Source organism: Myodes glareolus, chromosome 2, assembly GCF_982192425.1.
Source record: "Myodes glareolus chromosome 2, mMyoGla1.1, whole genome shotgun sequence".
NCBI lineage: Eukaryota > Metazoa > Chordata > Mammalia > Rodentia > Cricetidae > Myodes > Myodes glareolus.
In genome coordinates, this window is record NC_142027.1 from 97664542 (window position 1) to 97688961 (window position 24420).

General features: G+C 48.1%; 3 protein-coding genes and 1 non-coding gene across 8 annotated transcripts in view; 1 reads left to right on the forward strand and 3 right to left on the reverse strand.

Annotated features, from left to right (window-relative positions):
- Positions 1 to 2271: 2271 nt before the first annotated feature.
- Ranbp1 (RAN binding protein 1) lies at positions 2272 to 10880 on the reverse strand. Its single transcript, XM_085676330.2, has 6 exons — positions 10629 to 10880; positions 9346 to 9482; positions 6580 to 6737; positions 3794 to 3922; positions 3201 to 3266; positions 2272 to 2677 (listed from the first exon to the last, which is right to left on the reverse strand). The coding sequence occupies exons 1-6, from the start codon at positions 10863 to 10865 to the stop codon at positions 2571 to 2573; spliced, it is 834 nt and encodes a 277-aa protein (XP_085532456.2). The 5' UTR covers positions 10866 to 10880; the 3' UTR covers positions 2272 to 2570.
- Positions 3028 to 3153, reverse strand: LOC125411966 (small nucleolar RNA SNORA77). Its single transcript, XR_007235431.1, has one exon. It is a non-coding gene; the product is annotated as a small nucleolar RNA SNORA77 (small nucleolar RNA).
- A 96-nt stretch (positions 10881 to 10976) lies between the features above and the next one.
- On the forward strand, positions 10977 to 15628 carry Trmt2a (tRNA methyltransferase 2A). 4 transcript variants are annotated; one of them, XM_048452324.2, is made up of 12 exons: positions 10977 to 11086; positions 11606 to 12153; positions 12560 to 12668; positions 13008 to 13189; positions 13340 to 13454; positions 13535 to 13650; positions 13724 to 13835; positions 14320 to 14442; positions 14588 to 14663; positions 14824 to 14940; positions 15032 to 15128; positions 15228 to 15628. In XM_048452324.2, the coding sequence occupies exons 2-12, from the start codon at positions 11618 to 11620 to the stop codon at positions 15454 to 15456; spliced, it is 1812 nt and encodes a 603-aa protein (XP_048308281.1). In that variant the 5' UTR covers positions 10977 to 11086; positions 11606 to 11617; the 3' UTR covers positions 15457 to 15628. The 4 variants fall into 4 exon arrangements, with proteins under 4 accessions (XP_048308281.1, XP_048308280.1, XP_048308278.1 ...); XM_048452323.3 differs by lacking the exon at positions 10977 to 11086 and adding an exon at positions 11092 to 11221; XM_048452321.3 differs by lacking the exon at positions 10977 to 11086 and adding an exon at positions 11093 to 11367.
- Dgcr8 (DGCR8 microprocessor complex subunit) overlaps positions 14209 to 24420 on the reverse strand; it is a 33353-nt gene continuing 23141 nt past the window's right edge. The window contains exons 10-15 of one of the 2 annotated variants that reach the window (XM_085684291.2): positions 22037 to 22137; positions 21624 to 21730; positions 20209 to 20336; positions 18489 to 18602; positions 17405 to 17489; positions 14209 to 14948 (exon numbers count right to left, since the gene is read on the reverse strand). In XM_085684291.2, the coding sequence (XP_085540417.1) occupies positions 17406 to 17489; positions 18489 to 18602; positions 20209 to 20336; positions 21624 to 21730; positions 22037 to 22137 (534 nt within the window). In that variant the 3' untranslated portion in view covers positions 14209 to 14948; position 17405. Of the gene's footprint in view, positions 14949 to 15933; positions 17490 to 17596; positions 17703 to 18488; positions 18603 to 20208; positions 20337 to 21623; positions 21731 to 22036; positions 22138 to 24420 lie in introns of those variants that run through there. The other variant, XM_085684290.2, reaches the window with a different exon arrangement.

A 24420-nucleotide genomic window follows, 5' to 3' on the forward strand; every position in this document is an offset into this window, starting at 1 on the left:
CCTTCTTGTGTTTCTACAGTAGTGATTGCCAGAGACCTAGTAAAGCAAAGTGCCAAAGTGTTCTACATAGTTACATAAGAACCTGTGCTGAGCATGCCTTTAATTCCAGCATTTGGGGGCCAGAGGCCGGAGGATCTCTGTGAGTTCGAGGCCAGCCTGGTCTATAGAGCTAGTTCCAGGAGAGCTAGGATGGTTACACAGAGAAACCCTGTCTCAAAACACAAAGAATCTGTGTTGAGGTTGCTAAGACCTACAGTAAGCTATTTAGACTATATTTATTAATCTTATTGCAGTTTGTCTGACTTCATCTCCCACTATGCCTACCTTATAAACAGGGCTTGGCATCCCCTAAGTTTGCAGTGTCTATTGGGGGTCTTGGAATGTCCCCTATGGATATGAGTGTGATACTGTATGCTTGTTTTTTTGTTGTTGTTGTTTTCTTTTTGAGACAGGATTTCTCTGTAACAGTCCTAGCTGTCCTGGAACTTTTTGTAGACCAGGCTGGCCTTGAACTCAGAGATGTACCTGCCTCTGCCTCTCAAGTGCTGGACTTAAAGGAATGTGCCACTACTACCCAGCTACCTGTGTTTCTTATAGTCCTAACTCCTGATAAGTCCTCACCCCACTGCCTCTGCCTACCATTGTCTCAGGACACAATGCCAGCCAGGCTGGGTAGCTTCAACAATTCATTGATATCCTCCAGTCCATTGTCAATAGGGCAGACTTGGACCAATGCATGCTCCTTTCAGCTACACCTACAAGTGTGAACAAGCCACTTCCTTAAGTACACCAGAATACAGCTTGAGCACAGGACAGCAGTGTCCCCTAACCACTTTGGAGAGGCTTTTCTGTATCTGCAGCATTGAACTCTTTTGGGTTTGACTACAGACTTATGTCCCAGTCCAGGGCTTCCCTTGAGGAAGATCAAGCAACCCTTTTTATGAAGTACATTGAAGACCACATGTGGTCAATGGCACAAATTCCAGTTCATCAGGCGCCACCATGTGTGTAGATCTCTTCCTGGGATGGAGAAAGCCAAGGAACAGCCAGTAGTCTTCAGTTGGCTTTTAAAGATTAGCTGGGAGAACGAAAAGGTTCTTTTGCAGCAGGTGGGGTAGTATGGACATAAAGTACGATATGCCTATATGGAAATGGCAGTGAAGAAACTTTGAATGCTACCTTATAATTATTTGTAAACATACCATGTCTGACTAGGTCAGACATAATAGGGTCAGTGACAAGACACAAATTGACAGGTGGAGACCCATCCTCTTCAAGCACTTCTGATATGTATTAGGGGTAATCAGGAAGAGACCAGTTCCTCTTCTTATGGGAGCAGGCTCCTGTCCTGTCAAAGGCAGGGCTGGTGCAGCTCCTGAGGCCAGCCCATAATACCTCATATCAGGGCTCTCGTGTGTGTGTATATACAGAGAGAGAGAGAGAGAAAGCGAGCACGCACACGCATTCACTTGCATGCACTACCTGGGAGAGGCAAAGAGTGTGTCCCTGGAGCTTAATTGTAAGCAGCCTGGTGCGGGCATTTAGAACTGAATTTGGATCCTCTATAAGAGCAGCAAGAGCTCATGAACTGATGAGCCATTTCCCCAGCCCCACACATAACAAGTTTTAGTCTACTCTCATAATCCTAACAGTGCTGAGTTAGACTTCAGGTTCAGAAGGTTCAAACCCTTACGAGTGTTATTTGAAGATATGTTGAAGCATCTAATGGTTTCCAACAGGAAGGTTAAAGGGCTAGTCACAGCAACACCGTGACACAGCACTAAAATGAATATTCATCTCCAGGGTGGCCTTTCTCTCCACTGAGCTAAGTGCTGCCTTATTAACCATAGCCAACCCAAACTAGTTTTTCCTAATAGCCAGATCTGTTTGTCTACCTACTACCTCCCTTCACCGAGGTACTCTGGTGGTCTTTCTTCCTTCATGTCTCTCCAACACACACACACACCCTACATAAGGGCACACAGTAATAAATAGTTCCGGCTGCAAGACCACACTGGCCCCGAAAGCCAGCCTCAGCCCCACTGGGCTCTTCAGCTGTCACCCCACATACCTAGTGGCTTCTAGGACCAGCTTGGACAAACCAGGCCATACTGTTCACTGTTCCCTAAGAGCAATAGCAGACACACCACTTGATTCTCTTAAGAAATCAGCTTCACAGACCTGCAATGCACACTCAGGTACACAGGTGACCAAGGAGGGCTCCAGGCATAGCTCCCCTTCCCCCACATAGCCTTGCCAAGTTGGTCCAGGTTTTCAAAGGTATTTTTTATTCACTATTTTTGATGACTATAAATAAGTGTTTCCACTATGGAAAAGAAAGTTAGCACAGTACATTTTCATGACTGGGGAATGGATTTCTGAAGTCATGTTCAATGGTGTCAAAACTTAAGGAGAAAAGAATTAAAAAAACAAAAGAAAACAAAAAACCCCTGAATGTTGGAATTCAGTTCTTTATAAAGTCCCTTGTAAAAACAAAACAGAATAAAAACAAACCTTAAAGGGCAGGGAAATTTTTTAAAAAGAAAAAGGAAGGATAAGGACAGACAGATTCATTGCTTCTCCTCAGATTTCTCTTCAGCCTCATCTCTGGCCTCCCTCACAGAAAGAGCTTCCAGCTTCTCAGCCACCTTTTCAGCATTATCATTTTTGCCTGGTCCTGCAAAAACAGGCAAATACAGTAAGACACCAAACAGAGAAATCTGGTTGTGAGATTGTACTACTCTCAGCACTCACCCAGTGCAAGCTCAACCTGCTCCCTAAGCATCACCTACCACTCTCCAACAAACTGCTGGTGTACCACCAAGCTGTTCAGTGATATATGGTCACTTATTAAGACAGGTCTCATCTGCCCCAGAGGAACAGGGAACAGAATTCTTAAGAGAAAGAAAGGAATATCTGAAAAGCCCTTTCGCCCCTGGTGGGTTCCCGAGAGCTGTAACTCAGCTCTATACCTGAACTGAGCACGAACCCTATGAAGCCAACCTGTGGTCAAAGCCTCCAAGGAATCGCCATGTCCCCAGGTAGCTGTATGACCTCCAACAGGCAGAGGCAGCCACAGCACCCTGGAATGTTTCTTTGGCAGACAGAAAAAGCACCAGACTGGAGCTGCAGCCAGGTGCAGAGTGTATCTGCAAAGAAGCTCCAGCACCCACCCTCATCAACCCAGGACACCATGTCACCTTTCTTTTCTCTCTCTTCAATCTCTTTCCTGCATTCTTCAAACTTTGTCTTGAACTTTTGTGCATCTGTAGAAAGAGAAGCAACTGAAAGAGTTCTCAGAGTAGACTGGCGACATCCTGAAGTTCTCAAGAGCCAACTCATAGTCCCCAATGGCAATTTCTCTCATTCTTTTTTAAGATAGGCTCTTGCTACATAGCCCTGACTGCCTGCCTCTGCCTCCCAGGTACTGGGATTAAGGGTGAGCATCACCAAATCCAGCCCCAGTGGCAGCTTCTGACCACCTAACACCTGCAGTGACTGGTTACTGAGACTCTCCTGAGGTCAGTGACTGTCCTCAGTTACCTATCAACAATCAGACAACCAAGGGTCAAGGCCCTTCCTGCTATAGGCTCTACTGTTGGAAGGGCTACCAGATATACACTATACTCCCAGACCATTGGAAGGTTCACTTTCACAGGAGCACCAGCCACTAGGGCTGACCATGGCACACAGCACATGGGACTCCAGGCTCAACATGCTTTGGGTCAATGTCAAGTTCCCCAAAGCAGCAACTGCCCAGCAGGTGACCCAGAGTTGTGTAGGTTCTCCTTACTCTCAGCATTTAGGAAGCGGATGGCGAGCAGTTCAGGCTTGGGGCACTCATCAGCAAAGTCGGCGTGAGTATTCCAGACCCAGGCACGGTCACTGCCAGCATTGGGCTTCAGCTCCATTATCGGTGTGACTAGAAGAGAGAAGCCTGTGAGAACAGCGGGACCCTCGGCCAAACCACTCAGCCCTCACTCAGAGCAACCTGCTCACCAAGTGAGGGAGGGACCTACTTCAACCAACATGGAATTTTGGGATCTGAGATCCAAGTTGTTGTATCTGATTACCCTCTTAGCCAAGCAACACTTACAGATTATCCCAGCTGGATTTGACTGTTTATTTCCCTAAGGGTGGAGAGCGTCAAAGATCCTCACTCTTGGAACCACTGGTTGTGTGCAACTCTGTCCTAATTGCATGTGCCCTCCTCCAGGAGGGGCTAAGAGTATTAGGTTGGGAAAGACTCAGGGAGAGGGGTTCCACCTATAGAGAAGCCATCATTCCTGCTAAGTCAAGGCTTTCCAGGTATAAGCCTGATGGGGTGAGGAGTATTCACACCCCCCTGTAAGTAACACCTCACCTCTGACCTTAGGAAAGGCCAATAAACTCATTGGTTCCCCAGAGGAAACTCTGGTGGCATCACACCTTCACTTGTCATTGGGACCCTGGCAGAAGTGCAGACATTGCTTATGTCTGCACCTGGGAAGGAATTTTACCACAGGCCTACACAGCTCTAAGCACTGATGTGAACCACATCTGCTTAAAACCAGGATAATCCTTATGTGGAAACAGGCTCAGGAGCCTGAAGCACAGGCTCTGTCTGCTGATGTTTTAAGGATAGCCACAAACTACAAACACATGCCCACACCAGCATGAACCTGGCTGACTTAAAGATGGGAACACAGAGGTGAAGGAGCCTGAAAGCAGGAATATCACACGATGCCACTACTCAACCCTCTATAGTCCAGGAAGGTCTGAGGGGTAAGCACACAAGTAGCAAACACTGGAATCTCAGGACAATATTAGTATGTCATGAAGACAAGCCATGGCTCATAACAAGCATGTTTATTCTGAATCCCTCAGGTCCTACAGAACCAAGGAGAATTGAGAGGGAAGGTTATAGCACCAAAAGATAGCTGCCAGCCACTGATCCCTGTACCCTGGCAGCATTTCGAGGATTCTAGAGAGGCCCATGAAACAATCTGACCACTCCTACACAACCGCCAAAGCTGAAGCTCAGGGAGCTAAGCCACCACAGCTCATGGTGGTCTCAGGAACTCTGCACAGCACCCACACCCTCACTCCCCACTTGATGCCTATGGTGGTCTGAATGAGTATGGTGGAGAAACTCATGCTTGCGTGCTTGGTTCCCAGTTGAAGAACTGTTTGGAAGAATTAGGAGGTGTGGCCCTGTTAGAGGAAGGTCACTGGGGGTGAACTTTCAAGTTTCAAAAGCTGATGAGACTCAGTTGCTTAGTGTGTCTTTGTCTCTGTCCTCCCCACCCCCCTCCAGTAGATCAGCAGATCACCCCCTTCACAGCTACTGCTCCAGTGACATGCCTGTCTGTTTCTTGCCATAATGGACTAACCCTCTGAAAATGCAAGCAAGTCCCAATTAAACGTCTTCTTTTAGAAGAGTTGTTTGGTCACCGTGTCTCTTCACAGCAATAGAACAGTCATATGCCCAACCTAGACTCACAACAACCAAGGGCCTGTGAGGTACACAAGACAAGAAGCTCCACCCAGGTGGAGAGGCTCAGAGACCACTCTGGAACCTAGCTAGGCTTTGAGAGCACCCCCTGCCCCCCCACACAAGGGAATGCCCCAAACTGGGACTGAGGTGAGACTGAGGCAACTGTGAAGGAGGGAGAGAGGGAGGATCAATGTCTTTCTCATGTCTCCACCTCAGCAAAACCACCTGTTAAGCCCTAACTGCACTGTTACCTACAGTCAGCCAATGTACCCAAGACAAAAGATCCTAATTGGCTAGAAAATATAGATTCGGGGTCTGTAAAGCTGTGTCAGTAAAAGCACTTGCCAAAAGTCTGACTAGTTCCACCCCAGAACCCACAAGGTGAAAGGAGAGGACCAGTTCCTACAAGTTGTCCTTCCACTGTCACAGTCACGGCACAGGTGCACACAAATGAAAGAAAGCAATGCACTTAGTAAATAAAAGCACCAGCTACACAGGCCCAGAGACCCGAGCTTGACTCCAGAACACATGTAAAGGCGTTAAGGGAAGAAGAGATTCCACAAAGCTGTTCTGTCTTCCATATGCAGACTCACTTGGAGAATAATATTTTTAAGTTTAGAAAATAGATTTCTGCACTAGATCTATCAGGATCAAGAGCACCCCAAAATGGATCTAAAGACCTCTGAGACAAACAGGGAAGGGATGGCTTGTTGAGACCTTGTTCTAGATCCACAGGGTCACATCTGGTCAAGAGCCCTCCTCCTTCACCTTCTTCCCAGCACTGTTCCTTTCCTGTATCATCCCAGGCAACAGCTGGGAGTAGAGCATTATCAGAAAGTGAAAACACAGCTTTGGCACTAGACCCCCCACAACTTGCCCAGATAACATACAAACACATACCCACTGCATCACCATCCAAGTCTATCCTGGAGTTCTACATTCGCCCTAGACCTATCTTGCCCATAGCCTGCATTCATTCTGTAAGCTTCACTGTCATAGTTCAGAGGCTTGTCTGCAAGATACTTTAAGCATCACAAATATATCCCTCTCCCCTGGTAACCAACTCCTAGAGTTCCAGGGTGTAGACCTGAAAGACCACCTACTATAGTGGTTGGCGCATATCTTCAGAGTCTTGTCCCTCCTCATGAGAAGGCGGATGGTCCCTTTCTCCTTATGCTTCAGGAGCTTGACATCACCAGTGCCTCGCTCCTTCCATTCTGGGAGGTCATTCTCTGAAGCAAACCGGAATAGCTTTGCCCGCCTATAAGAAAAGCCAGTAAAGAAACACTTAAGACTCACACCTGGACCAACTGCACCAAAAGAAAACGTGTTCTCTGGGCGCTAAACATAAGGGTACTGCTGGACACTGGGTCCTCACCAAATAAATACCTTTTTCTAAGGTCTTTGGGTGCCAAGAATTACTAGTCAAAATACCGCCCAGGAGAGCACAACAGCCCAACAAATTCCACATTGCTTTTACTTCACAGCCAGAAAGCTATTCACAGCAGAAGCATTTTCCTCAGGAGAGGTACCTCAGGGTACACATGGCCCAAGGTGGGTAAAGAAGCTCCAGCAAGCTGGATGGTCCATCACACTGCATGAGCACCCTTTAACACAAAGCCTTAGGGATATCATCTTCCACAGACCCAGCAACAGCTTCCTGTCAGGAGGAACCTGTTGTAGCCACCAGGGTTCAGGCACCTAGCACCAGCAATGAGTCCAGTGCTTCTGTCCCTCAAGCTGGGCCAACACCCTTCCTCTGCAACCCTCCTCTGCCTCTCCTCTGCCAAAGTCTCTGCTATCTTCCAAACTCAGTCTCAAGGGATACGTCTTCACCCACTTCTTAAGAGAAAGCCCTGGTGTAGGGTACAAGGGGCTGGTCTCCAGAGCTACACCAAGGACGCTGCCCAGGAAAGCAGTTCTGTCAGCACTGCATGGACGAAATCAAATACCACCTAATTCAAAGGGATGCCACCCTTGCCCAGGGCTATAGTGCAGAGCTCTGGTCCACCACCTTCTGGGTACAAAGGTATGTTATGGGCTCTCCTTGAGCAGGCCTCCCTCCCCCACTTCAGAGCAGATGAACCTTAATCTGACATTTTAGGTATACTTGAAGTGGGGAGGGGGGAATGCCAGAGATAGTAACACAACCTTTGCTACAATGTACCTAAACCCCAGTGTCCAGCAATTCTGAGCACAGGAAACAACAAGCCAGTCTCCACTGTGATGTGAAAGCAGATACAAGGTATCTTGTGCTCAGTTGCTGTCTTGGTCTGAGAGTACAGGCCTGTAATCCTAGATATTAAGGAAGCTAAAGCAAGTAAATGGAAAGTTCAAGACCAGATGTATAAAATTGGAGAGAGGAGGGGCAAGAGATGTTATCTCAGTACAGTGACGCCTAGCATGTGTTCAATCACCAGGCCAGTAAACAAAACAACAGCAAATCCAAAATTTACTCAAATATTGCTACAGTTCCTCATTGAAGGTTCAAAGAGAGAAACACATGGTAATTTCAAAAAAGCAATTTTGATAGCTAAGCCATTTCCACTGGCATTCTGTGTTAAGACACAGTATCAGGAATGCATAGGTTGTAGGTAGCTAAATTTGTCTGCTGTGGTTTGAATGTGTCGTTACAGTTTAGGCATTAACTCAATTTCAAAATTCACATTAATAATATTTGAAGCATCCTTTAGAAGTAAAGATGGTTGGATGGAATCACGAGGACTGAGGACAGGGGCCGACAATGGCACTAGTGGGTATGTAAAAGACTAAAGATAGCAAGTTCTATGATACATGGCCACATTAAGATGTGACTGAGGCCCATATCAAATGCTAGCACTATGCTCTCAGATCTCAGACTTCCTAACCTGCAAAACCATGAGCTGGAGGCTGGAGAGATGGCTCAGCAGTTAAGAGCACTGGCTGTTCTTCCAGAGGACCACATGGCAACTCAAAACTGTCTGTAACTCTAGTCCCCAGGGATCCGCTGCTTTCTTCTGGCCTCCTTGGGCACCAGGCTGCACATTGTGTAGAGACATCCATGTAGGCAAAACACCCATACACATATAAAAATTAGAAAAAAAGCCAAACAAGAGCTGTTCTTTAAAGGATACCCAGTTAAGGCAACAGAAAACAAGGCAGAAAGAAAAAAAGGAAAGAAAGAAGTTAAGATTCCTGCTTAAGAAAGGAAGGAAGCTCCCACCCCAAGAAAGGGTCTCACAATGTAGCCCTGGCTATCCTGGAACTTACTCTGTAGACCAGGCAAGCCTAAAACCCACAGAAATCTACCTTTCTATCTCCTGAGTGCTGGAATTAAAGGTGCGTGCTACAGCAGCCTGCTGGAATTGCTGATTCTTAGATGGAAGGGGCAAGATCAGCTGGGGAGACACCCAGGTAACAAAACTATGTTGGGGACACCCTTCACATGACTGGCCCCAAGGAAGCAGGGCAGCAGGAAAAGGTTTGGCAGAATGGCTGAATTTTCAATGTAAGACTAGTCACTATACAACTCCCTTTCTTAAAACAGCCTTTATCAAACTGGGGCCAAGCCGTGAAATTAACAGGGATCATAATGTGCCCTGCCAACCTAGAATTCTTCTGCAAAGTTCCAGACAAAAATCACAGAGAGGCTAATGTCACTAGGGCTTATATCCAAGCACAAGAGAAATAATCCCCAGCACAGTCCTAGCTGGCTGGCTGGCTCCTCCAGAAAGCACAGAGAAGCTCAAGGTCCCACTGTGGTTGTGGAGTTTTACAAGTTCTTTATGGAATGTCCTGCAGAGACCTGCTTATTATTGAGCCATTTCTCTCTCACTGTCTCAGTCAGTCCATCTAAAGATACTTCCACAGGGACACCTCAGAAGACTTACATCTTGAAAAGTTCCTCTTCATCTTCCTCCAGTGTTTTAATTTCTTGCTCAGGAAGAGAAACTATTGGCTCGAACTGAGGGTCATGGTTGGATTCATCTGCATTCTCTGTGGAGGTATCATGGTCCTCATGACTGTCCTGTGCAGAGAGGGGAGCAGAGGTAATGCTGCTGGCTGGTGAACCTGGCCCACATTGGGCATCACCAATCAAAAACGGTCCTGAAAAATGAAGACAGGCCTCCCCTACATTGGAAATTAAGTCTTCAGTCTTTCACATCACCAGTTTGCATTTACAACAGCATCACAAATAAATCACAAGATAGCATGCAGCAAGACAATGGATTTTAACACCCATTCAGGAATCAATCAGTTCCGCACACACACCAGAGTAGCTTGAAAATCTACTCCTCTGTAAAATGGAATTATACCCGACACGTAAGTAACATGAAAAACTCTAAAGTGCAACCTTAACGGCTTTTACTGAGGATTCTCCAAGCATTTGTTAGTTTACTATGAAGATAAATTGCTATGGGATTATTAGCATTTACATGAACTGACAATTCACCCAGCGATTTTTCTCAAGCTTCGAAATTTAAGCTGAAAGAATGTAAGAAAAGTCTGACAAATAAGCTTGAAGATTCTGACCCAACTTGAAGGATTACAAGGACATGCAGGTTTAAATCTGACAAGATCACGTGCTTTGATAATACAGGAAAAAAAAAAACCCAGACTCACACTACCTAACTCCACAGGATAAAGAAATAGAAGCCCTTCGGTTTCACAGCACTGCGGCTCCGCTGCGGCCGACACGCGAGCCACCAACAAAGCCGCCCCCGCCCTGAGTCCGCGAGTCTTATATCTGTACCCCGCGCTGGAACGCGAGCTTCCGCCACCGAAGGCGGCGGCGGTTCCAGGCGTAATGACCGAATGAATGAAGGGATCTGTGGGCAACTAGAAGAAGGGTTTCCCGATGCTAGTGGAAAGACGAAGGAAATCCACAACTGCCAGGTCCCCAGGTAAAGCCGGGAGCCCGGTGTGGAGATGGCTGCTCTTCCGCACACTACAAGGTCAAGCGCCGCCCCGCAGCCCCCGAGACTCGAGTCTTCGCCAGCAACTCCCACTCCCGGAACCCAAAGTCCTCGAACCCCCCAGTCCCGGGCGCCTCGACAGGCCCCGAACCCGCAGGCCAGCGAGGGTTGGCGGCCGAGGCGCGGGCCGCCCACGTGGCCGCCCATAGCGGCCCTGGCCTCCCGGCCTGCCCGGCCCCACCCGGGCCTCGCCGTACCTTGGTGGCCGCCATGGGGGCGCGGCGACGGCGGCTCGACTGGCTCAGGCGTCGCTGGCTCGGCGGCCTCCGGGCGGCTGGTCGCAGCTTCTTTACCTCCGCGTCTGGCGCCGGCGTCTCCCGCCCGTCCGCTCTTCCCTCCGCCCCCCGACCCGAACCCTGACCCCTGACCCCAGCGGCGGGAAACGCGCCGTGATTCAAAACCACTGCAGCTTTATTGACTCTGACGGCGGACATTCATTGTCCGGCCCGCCCCGCGCTTCCCGCCAAAACGCTCGCGGCGCATGCCCGGCCTCGCCTTAGCCTGGGGAGCGCGCTATCCCGGCGACCCACGCGCGCACTTCCGTCTGCAAACCCTGAGTGCCCCTGACGTCAGTGTGAGCGGCTGGTGGAAGGATCAGTCAGGACTCGGCGCGTGGCGGTGACGTCATCGGAAGCTGAGCCCTTAGAGAAACCAGGTTCGCCTAGTGTGCACTGGCCGACGGAGAGGCAGGCGAGGCATTGTGGCTCTCTCTGACTACTGGGGAGCGAGTGGTGCATCCCCAGTCCTCAGTGGCGGCTCTGAGGACCCGAGTTTTGAGTCCCTCTACTGCGTAAGGCGAAGCCGTGGCATTTCCTCACGGCATCGCACCTAATTTCTGAGCACTTCGTGTGTAAGAGACCACGGTGGTGGCCCTCGTGAGCACCCTAGTCCGGGCGACAGACGAGCCGGGCGATGAGTGAGAAGCTGGACACGGAAGTAAAGCGAAGGGAGAGACGTGCAGCAGATGTGGATGGGTGGGATCGGGTAGCAGTCATTACTGTTGGATCAGAGATGGGATGTGGGAGAACTGGGTCTCAAGAGTAGAAAGGAGCGGGTCTGGGCAGAGCTGGGTGTAGTGTGCGCTAATGGAGATCTGGCAGTGGTTTAGGGAGATAGCCCGAGGCCGTAGTCATCGTAGGTACAGCTTTAGCTTGACCTGTCTGTCCCCACGCAGGTTCAGGAGCAAATGGAGGACTGCGGCCCAGATGCCAATGCGGAACACAGCCCTGTAGTCCCAGAATGTAAAGAAGAGAAAGAGGAGCCTGTACCAGTTGCTGAGTCTGGAACTCAGCCTGGGCTCTACAGCTACATAAGGGATGACCTGTTCACCTCAGAGATCTTTAAATTGGAGCTGCAAAATGTGCCTCGCCATGCCAGCTTCAGCGACGTCCGGCGCTTTTTGGGCCGTTTTGGCCTACAGTCCCACAAAATCAAACTCTTCGGACAACCACCATGTGCCTTTGTAACATTTCGCAGCGCTGCTGAACGAGACAAGGCCTTACGAGTGCTGCACGGTGCTCTCTGGAAAGGACGCCCACTCAGCGTGCGCCTGGCTCGACCCAAGGCTGACCCCATGGCTAGGAAGAGGCGGCAGGAAGGTGATAGTGAGCCTTCAGCAACGCAGATTGCCGACGTGGTGACCCCTCTTTGGAGAGTGCCCTACTCTGAGCAGCTGGAGCAGAAGCGGCTAGAATGTGAACGGGTGCTGCAGAAACTGGCCAAGTAAGTGTAGCACTAACACCCCAACCAGAGTGAGCTTTTGCTCTTGGCCTGCTCCACCAGCCCTGTACTCTATTCAGAACACACAGGGCATATAAATCAGCGGTTCTCAACCTGGGGGGGGGGGGGGTCGGTTGTCTAAGACCATTGGAAAACATATTTACGATTCATAACAGCAAACTTAGTTATGAAGTAGCACCGAAATAAAGTTCTGGCTAGGGGTCACAACAACATGAGAAACTGTATTAAACAGTTGCTGCATTAGGAAGGTTGAGAACTTCTGGCTAAGTGGTGAGGGAGCTGGTTAGTAATGCCACTATGGTACCGATGCAATAGTGAGGTCTCAGGGATCTGCCCAGTGTAGATGGGGAACACTCCAAGTCCAACCATGATATATTTCATCCTGCAGGGAAATTGGGAGCACTAACCGCGCCCTGCTACCCTGGCTGCTCACACAGAGACAACAGCACAATAAGGCTTGTTGCCCACTGGAGGGGGTCAAGCCATCACCCCAGCAGGTCAGGCTGACTATGAAATCCCCTTTGTGCGGGGAGGGGGAGGTTGGTGTTTTTTGGTTTAGTTATGCAGTGCTGGGCTAAAACCCAGGATGTCACACATTAGGCATATACTTTAAGGCTGGGCCAGCCTGACATCCTGTTCTCTAAGAACCTTCCTTATCCTCTTTGCCACTTTCTTTTCATTTTTTCCTGGAGTTCAATACGCCAGCAGTAAAGTAAAACCTTGTTTTGTCTGCCTGCCCCATCAGGGTATATCTTGTTCATTCACTGTGGTGTTTCTTCTGGTCCTGAGCAATCAAGGTTGAGATCTGGCTGCCTTTGCCACCTTCTCTCCTGCAGACTGAATATCGTAATAAGTGTGAGTTTCTGGTTGGAGTTGGGGTAAATGGAGAAGACAACACCGTTGGCTGCCGGCTTGGCAAGTACAAGGGCGGAACGTGTGCTGTGGCAGCTCCCTTTGACACCCTGCACATTCCAGAGGCCACTAAGCAGGTGGTGAAGGCCTTCCAGGAATTCATTCGGTGGGAACCTGGCCTGGGTTTGGGCTCCTGAGAAGTCCCCAATCCAGGGAGCAGAGGGTGTGGTGCTTTGCCCTGGCAGTTGTGGGGGTAGGGGCAGGGTGCTGTGACAGGCACACACCAGGTACTCAGAGACACTTGTGGCTTCCTCAGGTCCACCCCATACTCGGCATACGACCCTGAGACATATGCAGGCCACTGGAAGCAGCTGACTGTTCGTACCAGCCGCAGAGGCCAGGCCATGGCCATTGCCTACTTCCACCCCCAGGTCTCAGGCAGAGGTCTTGTTGGGGGAGGTCTTTTTGGGTTGTTCTTAGTCTGATGGGCTTTTTGTATCCCCCACTGCAGAAACTGAGCTCAGAGGAAATGGCAGGGCTGAAGGCCTCACTAGTGTACTACTTCATGGAAGGGCCAGGCAAGGCCAGTGGGGTGACCTGCCTCTACTTTGTGGAGGAAGGACAGAGGTGAGGAGCCCAGGTTGGGACAGGAAGGGTGTCCAGATATCCAGTAACACTGACAGATCTGCTTCTCATGTAGGAAGACTCCCAGCCAGGAAGGCCTGCCCCTGGAGCATATGGCTGGTGACCAGTGCATCCAGGAAGACCTGCTGGGGCTGACCTTCCGCATTTCCCCTCAAGCATTCTTCCAGGTAGCATCTCCTTTATGACCACAAAGATACAGGGAAGGTGGCTGTGATAGCAGGTGTGGTATGAAGGGGAAAATAGGAAAAGAGATTTCTAAAGAACATCCAGGTAATGGGGACTCTAAGATAAGGGATAATTTGTCACTTGATTTCTTGTGGCTGACCCAATGATACATGTGGCCTTATTGTCTCCTGCCAAACCCAGAACAGGATACCATGGTAGCAATCTCCTTAGCTGTGGAACGACTTTCACTGTTGTGGAAAACCCTACTATGGAGATGGGGGGGGGGGGGATTCCAAAGTCTCCAGCGTAATATATGCAGTCATTCTCAGTTGGTCTGGGGAGAGTCAGGAAAAAAGCTCCCCATTGATGGGGATGTCTGTTTTTAAGGATTTACTTTTTTAAAGACTGGATGAGATCACTGATGTGACCCAAGTAGTGTGGGGTGCTAGCCTACACTGGAGTACACTATGGCTAACTAACCTCCAGGTAAACACACCTGCAGCTGAAGTGCTCTACACAGTCATCCAGGAATGGGCTCAGCTGGACGGGGGCAGTACCGTGCTGGATGTGTGTTGTGGCACTGGCACCATAGGCCTGGCCCTGGCCCCGGTAAGTCTTCCAACCCTAGAACATCTCCCTACTGTTGATCATGAGTGTGAAGGCTACTATCAAACCCCAGAGATAGCCCAGCTGTGCTGTGTCTTCCTTTCCTGAGCAGCCAGGGCAGTGGGTCTTCCCTATATCTCTATTTCAGAAGGTAAAGAGAGTCATCGGGATTGAGCTGTGCCAGGAGGCTGTGGAGGATGCCCGTGCGAACGCTCTCACCAATGGTGAGAACCTTTGTATCACATAGCAAGCAGGTGGTCTGTCACAGCAGAACTTTTCTGATCTGTCTTGGGGTTGGGGGCCTTCCCAAAGTAGGACACTGAGGGGGATCTATAGACTTTTGGTAGGTCCAGAGTTCATTGACAACTTTGACACTATCCCTAGAGTTGAGCAACGTTGAGTTCCACTGCGGCAGGGCTGAAGATCTTGTGCCAGGCTTGGTGAGCAGACTGTCCTCCCAGCGACTTGTAGCTGTCCTAGACCCACCACGGGCTGGACTACGTGAGTGGCTTCCATTTGGGGAAAAGAGAAAAAAAAAAGCTATGTTGGGTAGTCCACCATTAGGAGACACTAGCACCCTATGCTTTGTTAGATTCCAAGGTGATTCTGGCCATTCGTAGAGCTGAGAATATCAAGCGACTCCTGTATGTTTCCTGCAATCCCCGGGCAGCCATGGGCAACTTTGTGGAGTAAGTGTTTATGGGGGTGGGGGATGGTGATGAGGACACACCTATCGGCCACCTACAGAAACCTCTGGGGCTAATATTGGTACCTCCTTCCCACCACAGCCTCTGCAGGGCCCCATCTAACCGAGTAAAAGGCATTCCATTCCACCCAGTCAAGGCTGTGGCCGTGGACCTGTTCCCACAAACTCCACACTGTGAGATGCTTATACTGTTTGAGAGGATCGACCAACAACCTAATAGCACAGGAGCCTTGCGGCATCAAGACTCTGAAAACCCAAGAAATACTCCTGATACCACCTCACAGGAAATGGAGACTTCCCTCTCATCCTAGGTTCTGGGAACTGCAGAAGTGGACAAAAGCTGGGAACTCCTTATGGCTCCCTACTAAGCAGAGGATGGTGGCAAACACTGGTGGGCATGAGGCCTACCTAGCTGTTACTATGAACACTGTATCCTGTAATGGGGCAGCCAGACTCTAGAATAAACACTGTTGATTTACTGATGGTTTTGTGAGAGCCAGAGCCTTGACTCATTCCTACTTGACATCAGCTTCACTGTGTGCTTAATGGAATGCCTGGGCTCTCTTCAATTTAGTCACCGACAGAGGGAGTTTTAGGGCTAAACACCAGTCAAATATTCCAGGTGAGTGAGCACTAAAGATGGCCCCTGCAGGTAGTGACTGCTGAACACGTCTATGCAGAGTTCACATGTGGTTAACTTGTGCACGTGTGGCACTTCAAATGACTATCCTGACCAGTTGAAGATCCACAAACATCCAATACTCTCATCAGAAGAAAGAAACCAGCCATTCCCTTGTGGACAGTTTTATGTGTTCATACCATTAGCATCTGCACAGGCTCCCAGCATTGTAGCATGACTGCTGTACTTTAAAAATTCACCTGTCTGTGAGAGATGGGGAGGGCACTGGAGACCAGGAGTGTATGGCAGCACCTGTTGTTGACATTGCCTGGGCAAATGGGACGACTATAGAGAGATCACCATGCCCATATGCTCAAGGCTTTCTCGATAGCAAATAATGGTCAGTCAAAAGGCTGATCACAACTATGAATGAGAGGCAAGAAAGAAGAAATCAAGTGTTCAACTCTAGCAACTTGATTTGGAGGATTCTTTTTGCCTAGATTAACACAGAAGTTAACTGCTGCACACAGGTAATGGGAGAAATATAGTATTGGGATAGCTGTTATCCCATCTTTGTGACAACACACACCATCCATAGATATTCAGGTACAGGGCTCTCAATATGCCTCTACTCAATACCCATCTTCATGGCTATCCAGAGAGCATGGGTAGACAAAGACTAAAACTGGCATCAGGCCTGGCTGCACAGAGTAGCCACCTTTGAATCCAGAGAAGCCAAAACTACTTATTGCAGTGCCAGCTCTTGGTCAGTGATGGGCTACACTGACAGCCCTGTTTTCTTTATATAAGTCCATCTGTTGAAACCAGTCTTTTAATCTCACTGTAAAAGTTTCCTTCCAAATTCTCAAAGGCTTTAAAAATTGATGAACAGATGGACTTGATTGTGCAAAAATCTATGTAAAAAACTTGCTAGAGTTTATCGAAGGTGGGAGAGCTTGGGTATCAGAAGACAGCTTTTAGGACATTAAGACATCATCAAAAAAAGTAGACTGCAACCCAAGAGCCAACCAGTTCAATATCTTCACTGTGCAATCTCTGTGTTCTGGTGCTAAAATTGTTTTATTTTAAGCCAAAATAGCCTGAAATAACCCTTTCTGTTATAACTTTTTCAGAGGAAAATGGCAAACACACAAAGCAGGTAATACTACAGTACAGGATACCTGTACCTTCTGACCAGGTCTCAGTGACTCCACCAAAAGAAGGAACTATGAGCAGAAGGACTACCATGGCATCATAGGCCAGCCAACACTATAAAACCTGGTCGTCTCATCTATCAACCAAGTATCAGTTCTTGTCAGTGCATATAGTGTACTAAAATTCATGGAAACCTTCATAAAAACAGTCTGCAGCAGATACGTACAAGCAGGATCTACAGCTGCCTATCAGCTTCCACTTGTGCAGTTACTTATAGCTGATCCTTAAATATATCAAGTCACATTGAGAGCAGCTTCCAGAAGAACTGCTTCTTCGTACGTGTGCTGTAGGGTCACAGCTGTCCCCGCACGTCAGAGCAAAGCCCAGACATTGCCACAGGAAGGGAACTTAGGTTGGAGGCCTGGTGCTGCAGTGATCTGTTGCTGATGGTCTCCTGGGAAGCACTGTTGGCCCATGCCGCCTACCTCATACATCCACTGTGCACAAGGGCTCACCACCAGGCTGGGCAGATGCTACAATTGACATCTTGGGCTTCTTCCGAGTCTCCTCCTGGAAGAAGAGAGGTCAGCGATGTTAGAGGCATACCCAACAAAGAAATTCACAAGAGTGAAAGGGTGGAAGCCCCTGAATTTCGAGAGCACAAATGCTTGTGATACCTGGCTAGGAGGGAAGGTACAGGGAGCGGGCTGGGTTGGACCAGGCCAGGAGGGTCTCCTCAGAATGCCAGGGTAGACTCCCATGTGCTGCAGTTTCCCTGGCAATCTAGAGACACCCAGAATGGAAGAATTTGCAACAAGCTGGGATCCACCCCTCCAAGATGAATGTCATCCTAGCCTTGCTTGCCTGGAAGCCCAGTGAATTTTCCCCACAAATACGGACTATGTCTTTAGCCTGTTGTCTTGATCCCCACAACTAATCTCCCCAAAAGAGTCAAACTAGCAAGTACTGCTTACTCTAGCAGACAAGGCCTACCCCTACCCGAGAGTAGCAGAAAAGCAACTGGGTACTAAGAGTTTGTGTTCATACCTGGGTCAATGTCACCAGAGCTGGAATGGCTCTTAACTCAGAAGGCCTAGGGGTGTAAGTAACTATAAAATACTTTACAAGGCCAGGAAACAATATCAATAACAGAGCCCACTTGGGACAGAACACCTATGGCAGTTTTAGGATGCTTTACCATGACCACCAGGTTCTACCTAGGCTTAACTGTTCTATGATCTTTGAGTTATCAAGTACAAGGCCAGTGCACAATCCTAGCCCACAAATACCTTACTCCAATTGGACCCTTAGGCACTAAAAGACTGGACTGTCTACTAACTTAATGTTTTTAAGGAAAGCACTATCTATGCATGCTAGAACTTAAAGAAAGGTCAACCTCATCTGGAAGGACGAGTAAGCAAGATCTAGGTATAAGGAAGGAGCTGACCCAGCAATCCTGGTAACTATGGTATGGGCAGAAACAGTACAGGGGACTGCGGGGATAGATGGTGAGTTTAGGGGTTAGGTGGCAGGAGGCCTGGGGGAAAGGAGAGAAAAGGAGATAATCACCCGCTCTGCAGCCAGCCTCTTCATTTCCTCTTGCAGCTTGCTCAGGATGTGAAGGTTGGGCCTGTTCTTCTTGGCATACTGCTGTAGCTCTATCACACTCTTGTCAGAGGTCTCCTAGGGACCCAAAGCTTGCTCTCAGAACTGCCAAGCAGCAGTGTGCTCATGACCACCCAAAACAGGAGCATAAGGGCCTGGTAGGGAAGTGCATACCATTGGCCCACCTGTGATGAAGTCTTGGCTGCTGACAGATATAGGCTATAAGCACAGCCCTGAGCTCCCGGGCCTCTCCCAGAAACTCTGTCCCTTTCTCCATGATCACACCTCTGTTTACTGGCTGAGTACGAAAGTCAAGCACTCACTATGCTAGAAACCCTCAGAGAGTGGCAAGGGAATGGCTGAAGCCAACTGAGACATAACATAGCCAAACAGCCTGCCCAGCCAGTCTCTTTGGTCCCTTCTTGCCTTGGAGTCCATAGCCAAGGATGCTCAGTGTCTTGGCAAGCCAGAGGTTCTGTGCCAGAGAGGGCCATTCATCCTCCAGGTGAAAAAAGTCCCTGCCTATGGTTGCAGTAATATTCTCTCTCTGTTTCAGCACAGGACTATGTACGGCAAACACTGCACCTACATTTCAACTCATAGGAAACGCTTCTATTCAGGCTAGGGATACAGCTCGTGAAAGCTGTCCTTGCTTAGCTTGCACAAAGCCCCAGTATGAGCCAACAGCAGGGAGGGAAAGGGATCAGTAAAAAGAGAAGCCTTATATTGTTTATATTCTCCATGTGGCTCCTAGACCCCTGCCTTGCCAGTCCAGAGCAAGGACAGGACCAGGCCTCAGTTTTAGAGACCCTGAAGGGATGCTGCACAGCTCCAGACAGCTGGCTCAATGGTTCACAGCACAGTCTTCAGGGTCACCACCTATACTTGTCTAAATGATGGGATCCTGATGATCCAGGTAGTTTCTACATATTAAGGGAAAATGTTACAAAATGCTGGTGACGAGCTCAGTACTGGAGCATCTGTCTAACATGTACAAGGCTCTGGGTTCCAGCCCTAGCACCTCAAAAAAGAAATAGCCAGCTGCGAGGTGATGGCACACACCTTTAATTCCAGCACTGGGGAGGCAGAAGTAGGCAGATCTCAGTAAGTTCGAGGCCAGCCTAGTCTACAAGAACTAGTTCCAGGACAGGCTCCAAAGCTATAGAGAAACCTTGTCTCAAACAAAAACAAAACAAAAAAACCAACAAAAACAAAAACTACAACAAAAAACCACCCCCAAAAAAGAAATTGCCAACACCCACTTCCCAGTACTTCCCCAACTCATTAGGTTTCAAGACTGGTTTAAATTTTGAGAACTAGATAAAAGCCACAGAAACAAAATAGGCAATATTTATATTCTGTAAGCACTGAGATTTTCAACTAAGCAAGGGCAGCTCCCAAGCCTTCACACAACTCAGCACCAGGTAGTGTTCATTGCCTGCACCTATAATGGTGTGTGGCAGGCCTGGTGCTCTAGGTATGGCTTGTACTTAAATGCTTGGTAGGTTCAAGAGTAAGATGTAGCTTGGGTGTCCCCACCCTTAGCCTGTACACTCACTGGCACAACAAAAGAAAGACAAAAGCAGCAGTGCTAGGCCTGACCTTGAGAGCAAACTTAGAAATGAGCTCCAAAGCAAGAAACAGGGAAGCAGAGCAGCTGCCGATGTCCTGACAGTCTGGTTACCTGCTTCACCATTTTGCTGCTCTCACGGCCATACATGCGTAGTAAGGACCCCCAATTCTTGACATGTGGGTGCAGCAGCTGAAGGATTTTCTGAGAGGCTAATTGTTTCCCAACTCGTTTATTCTTACCTGTGAGAGGAAAAAGCAAAGGTGGAGAGGAGTCACAAATATCCAAACAGAAAAACCTTTCCTTGGTGTCTAGGGAGCCATGCAGGGATTCCACAGGAGGGTAGACAGTGCTTTGCCACTGTGCTAGACACCATTGACTCACAGTCCTGAGACCTGGACCCAGGTACCACTCTGCCAAGCAGCTTTCAGGAGAGCCAGACGAGGACAAGTGGAAAAGCTATTAGCCAAGACAATGAAGGTCCCTTCTCTCCAGTGTCCCACTCCACCCCACTTTCCTGCAACACACAGACCACCAGCAGCAAGGATTCCTATAATGTATATGGCTCCTGAGGGTAGGTGCCTCTCCACATGAAGAATGCCCTAAGCCAGGAGAGCTCTTCAGGCTAAAAGATTGTTGGACTGCTCACTCTCTCAACGTTCTCAGCTGCCTACCCCTGTGGGGACTAGAGTTTGTAGTGTGCAGCATAGGTAACTGGGAATATCCAGGTCTAAATGTGGGTCTGTAATTTCCCAGGGTCCTCTAGGGATCATCCCTTAATATATATAAAACTAAGTTTTCCTTACAGTGATTACTTAGTGTTTTACTTCATGGTTTTTTATTTTATACACACACACTTTTTTTTTTTTTTTTTCGTTTTTCAAGATAGGGCATCTCTGTGTAACAACTCTGGCCTGTCCTGGAACTCGCTTTGTAGACCAGACTGGCCTTGAACTCTGCCTGCTTCTGCCTCTTGAGTGCTAGGAAAAAAGGCATGTTCTACCATGCCTGGCCTTTTTATTTATTTTTTTTTAAAGAACAAGGTCTTACTATGTTGTTCAAGCTAATTCTGAACTCATATCCTCATATTTGATTCTCCTGCCCAGCCTCCTCTGAAGCTGCAACTACTGGTTTTATGTTGGCCTTTACTAAGTAACTATGTCAGATGTGAAAGCAGAGTAAGGTGGTGCCTAGAAACCAGAATACAGGCGTACAGATGGATAGATAGCCATCAGAAGGCACCTCAGTCTGCTCCTCAGAAAGCCAATCTCTCATCCTACCAGAGACTGGCTGGTTAGAGGTAAGAGAAGCAACAGTGGAACAGAAGGAAGAATGCAAGCAGGGTCACAGCTCTAGCTTCAGATGAAGGTGGCCCACACAAAGTTGAGGCTTATTTGGGATGACTGCTAAAGAAGTAGTAGATTAGGTAGGCCATACCCCCTCATGTCAGAAGCTGCTGGCCATATCCCAGCAGTCCTCTGAAAACATGTCAAGCTATGAGGGAAGCAGGGGAGGAAACATGTCCTTACACCACCCGCGCACTGTGTGTTTGCCGCACGCCATGACATATTCGCTCTTCTGGTTTTTCCCAGGAACCACTTCAAACTTGATTGATGTGTCACCCATTCCATGGTTTCTTTCAGGGGAAAACAAAGAGACATCAGTGGATGGTACCTGTACATGGTGACTTCTGAGGAGGGCTACCAAATGACAAAGTCCATTAACAACTCTCCAGAGAAAAGCGAACACCTCCCTAGATGACTAAAGAAGATTCCCCACACTCATTTCAGTTAACCAGGACTGGCCTATCAGTCAGAGCCAAGGGGCTCCTGTATATTCAGGCAAACAGATAATGCCTTGGGACAAAATCCAAGTAAAAATTTGAGATGCTCCAGAGGAGCTCCCATGACTTGATTCTTGAGGAAGGCGCTGCCTACCCTACCTTTTAAGGCACTCATGGAGGATCTGATACGGAGACAATAGCCCGGCCTTGCTGGTCAGTTCGTAGACTCGTGAATCCTCAATACTGATGTGGTTAAAATACTGAAATACAAAGCACATGCTTGTGAATCCCGAGCAAGCCCAGACCTCTTAGAGTCGTGCCACACTGTGTGCTTCCCTCACGTGCAGAACATCTTTTCCTGTCAACTCACTAGATCATGTTATACCTGGTATCTCTTTTAGTGGTAGAACTGTTTGGGAGAGATTAGGACAAGGTGTGACCTTGTTGGAGAAGGTGTGTCACTATGGGTGGGCTTTAAGGTTTCAAAAGCCCAAACCATTCCTAGCTAGATTTACCACCCGATCCCACCTCCTTGTGGATGAGATGTGAGCTCTCAACTACTGCTTGAGCACTATGCCTGCCAGCCACCACACCTCTCACAAGATGGTCATAAAAAAACCCTCTGAAACTGTAAACCTCAATAAACCCTTCTGTAAGTTGCCTTCGTCATAGCGTTTTGTCAGAGTAATAGAAAAGTAACTAAAACACACGAGGAGAGAAATTTTGCACAGCAAGACTCAGGTAGGCTAGGGGTAGGAGAAGCAGCCATAAAATGCATGGGACAAAGGATAGAGGCTCAGAAATTAGTAGCTAACAGAACCTCCCCTGACTTGATCTTAGATTGACTTGATCTCAGTGAACAGGAGATGCCAGATAGCTCAGTTCACTCTATAGCACAGACTGCAGAAACAGAATACACACACTGATAAAACTACCTGCTGATGATAAAATTACATACACAAGAGTAGTCCCATATAATTTTATCACCTAGCAACATTAGAGTCACCCTAGTTTGTGTAGGTACCCTCTATAGAGTTTACATAGGTAAATCATCTAAGTAACATATCTGTACCGCAAACGGGGTGACTTTAAGCAATAACAGTGGGTTCTCTCACAATTCAGGGTAACCAGCAAAGCTATACTCCCTCTCCAGAGACTACATGGGAAAATCCAACTTCTGGTGGCCCAGGTCTTATGGCTTATGGCAGCACCAAGACACTCTTCACTAGGTCTCTTTTTTTCTCACCTCTGGAAAACCAGTCACAATTTTTCAACCACAAATCAATTAAATTATACCTGTAGCATCGTAGTCTCCAAAGTAAGGCCACATTCTGAGGTACCAGAGATTAGCCCTTCCTTTTCAGAAACATAATACAACCCAGACCAGAATCCCCAGGAAACTTAGAACAAAGTTTAACTTTTCAGTTGACAAGCAAATAGGAACAAAGAGCTTGAAACAAACATTAAACAATAGACTCCACCAGCCAGAGGATCTCTGCTGGGAGCAGAAAGTCTCTCACTAGCCTGCTAGGTAGCCCCAAGAGTCCAGACCTTGGATGACATGAAAAAGCTACATCAAGTCCTCTCTAGAATGACACATGGACGGCTCTCATGTGTCTGCACTGCTCAGGTGACAATAATGTGGAGGAAATTAGTAGATGTAGAGTCCAGCCAAGACTGGTAAGCATGAATTCGAACTGTCGTGGCTTGGCTATTGTCTTCAAACAGGCATCAAAAAATGTCTCTACCCTCAAACATATGTAAGCCATTCACCCTTACCAGGAGTTAGGCCCTGGAACTAACCACAAGGACCTGATTACCAACATCAGCCTATCTGAGCCTGCTCTACCCAGCAGTTGACACCGGGACAGCAGGGCTCAACAGGGAGACAGCGAACTTATCTCCAACCCCAATCTCTTCCCTGAAAAACCCTGACTAGCATACCCACTGAAGAACACACAACATCCAATCAAGACAACCAAATGTGTGGTTATAAACCATCCCACTTAGAAAACTTCAGGTCTAAATGACTTCACTGGCAATGATGACCACTCCACATTTAAGGAAGAAATAATACCAGCTGTATCTACACAAACTCAAGGATGATACTTCACAGCTTAGTTTATGATGCTACCAGTACCATATTAAAACACCAGAAGAAAGTAAGAAACCAAATGAGATGAAACCTACACAATAGCAACTGTCAAAAACACAGATGCAAACTTGGAGAATATCAGTTAGTATTCATGGTGGTATATGTCTACATGCCCGACACTTAGGAAGATAAGGCAGGAAAATCCTGAGTTCCATACCAGACTGTGCTATGTACCAAGACCCTGTCACAAACAAATAACACACTGAGCTTGGTGGAACATCCTTTAATCCTAGCACTTAGAGGCTGGTAGACCTCTGTGAGTTTGGGGCCAACCACGGTCTCATAGTGAGTTTGAAGTCAGTCTGGTCTGCACAGCAGGTTCAAGGCCAGCTAGTATAATATAGTGAGCCCCTGACTCAAACAAACAAAAGAAAGGCAAGATGGCTTA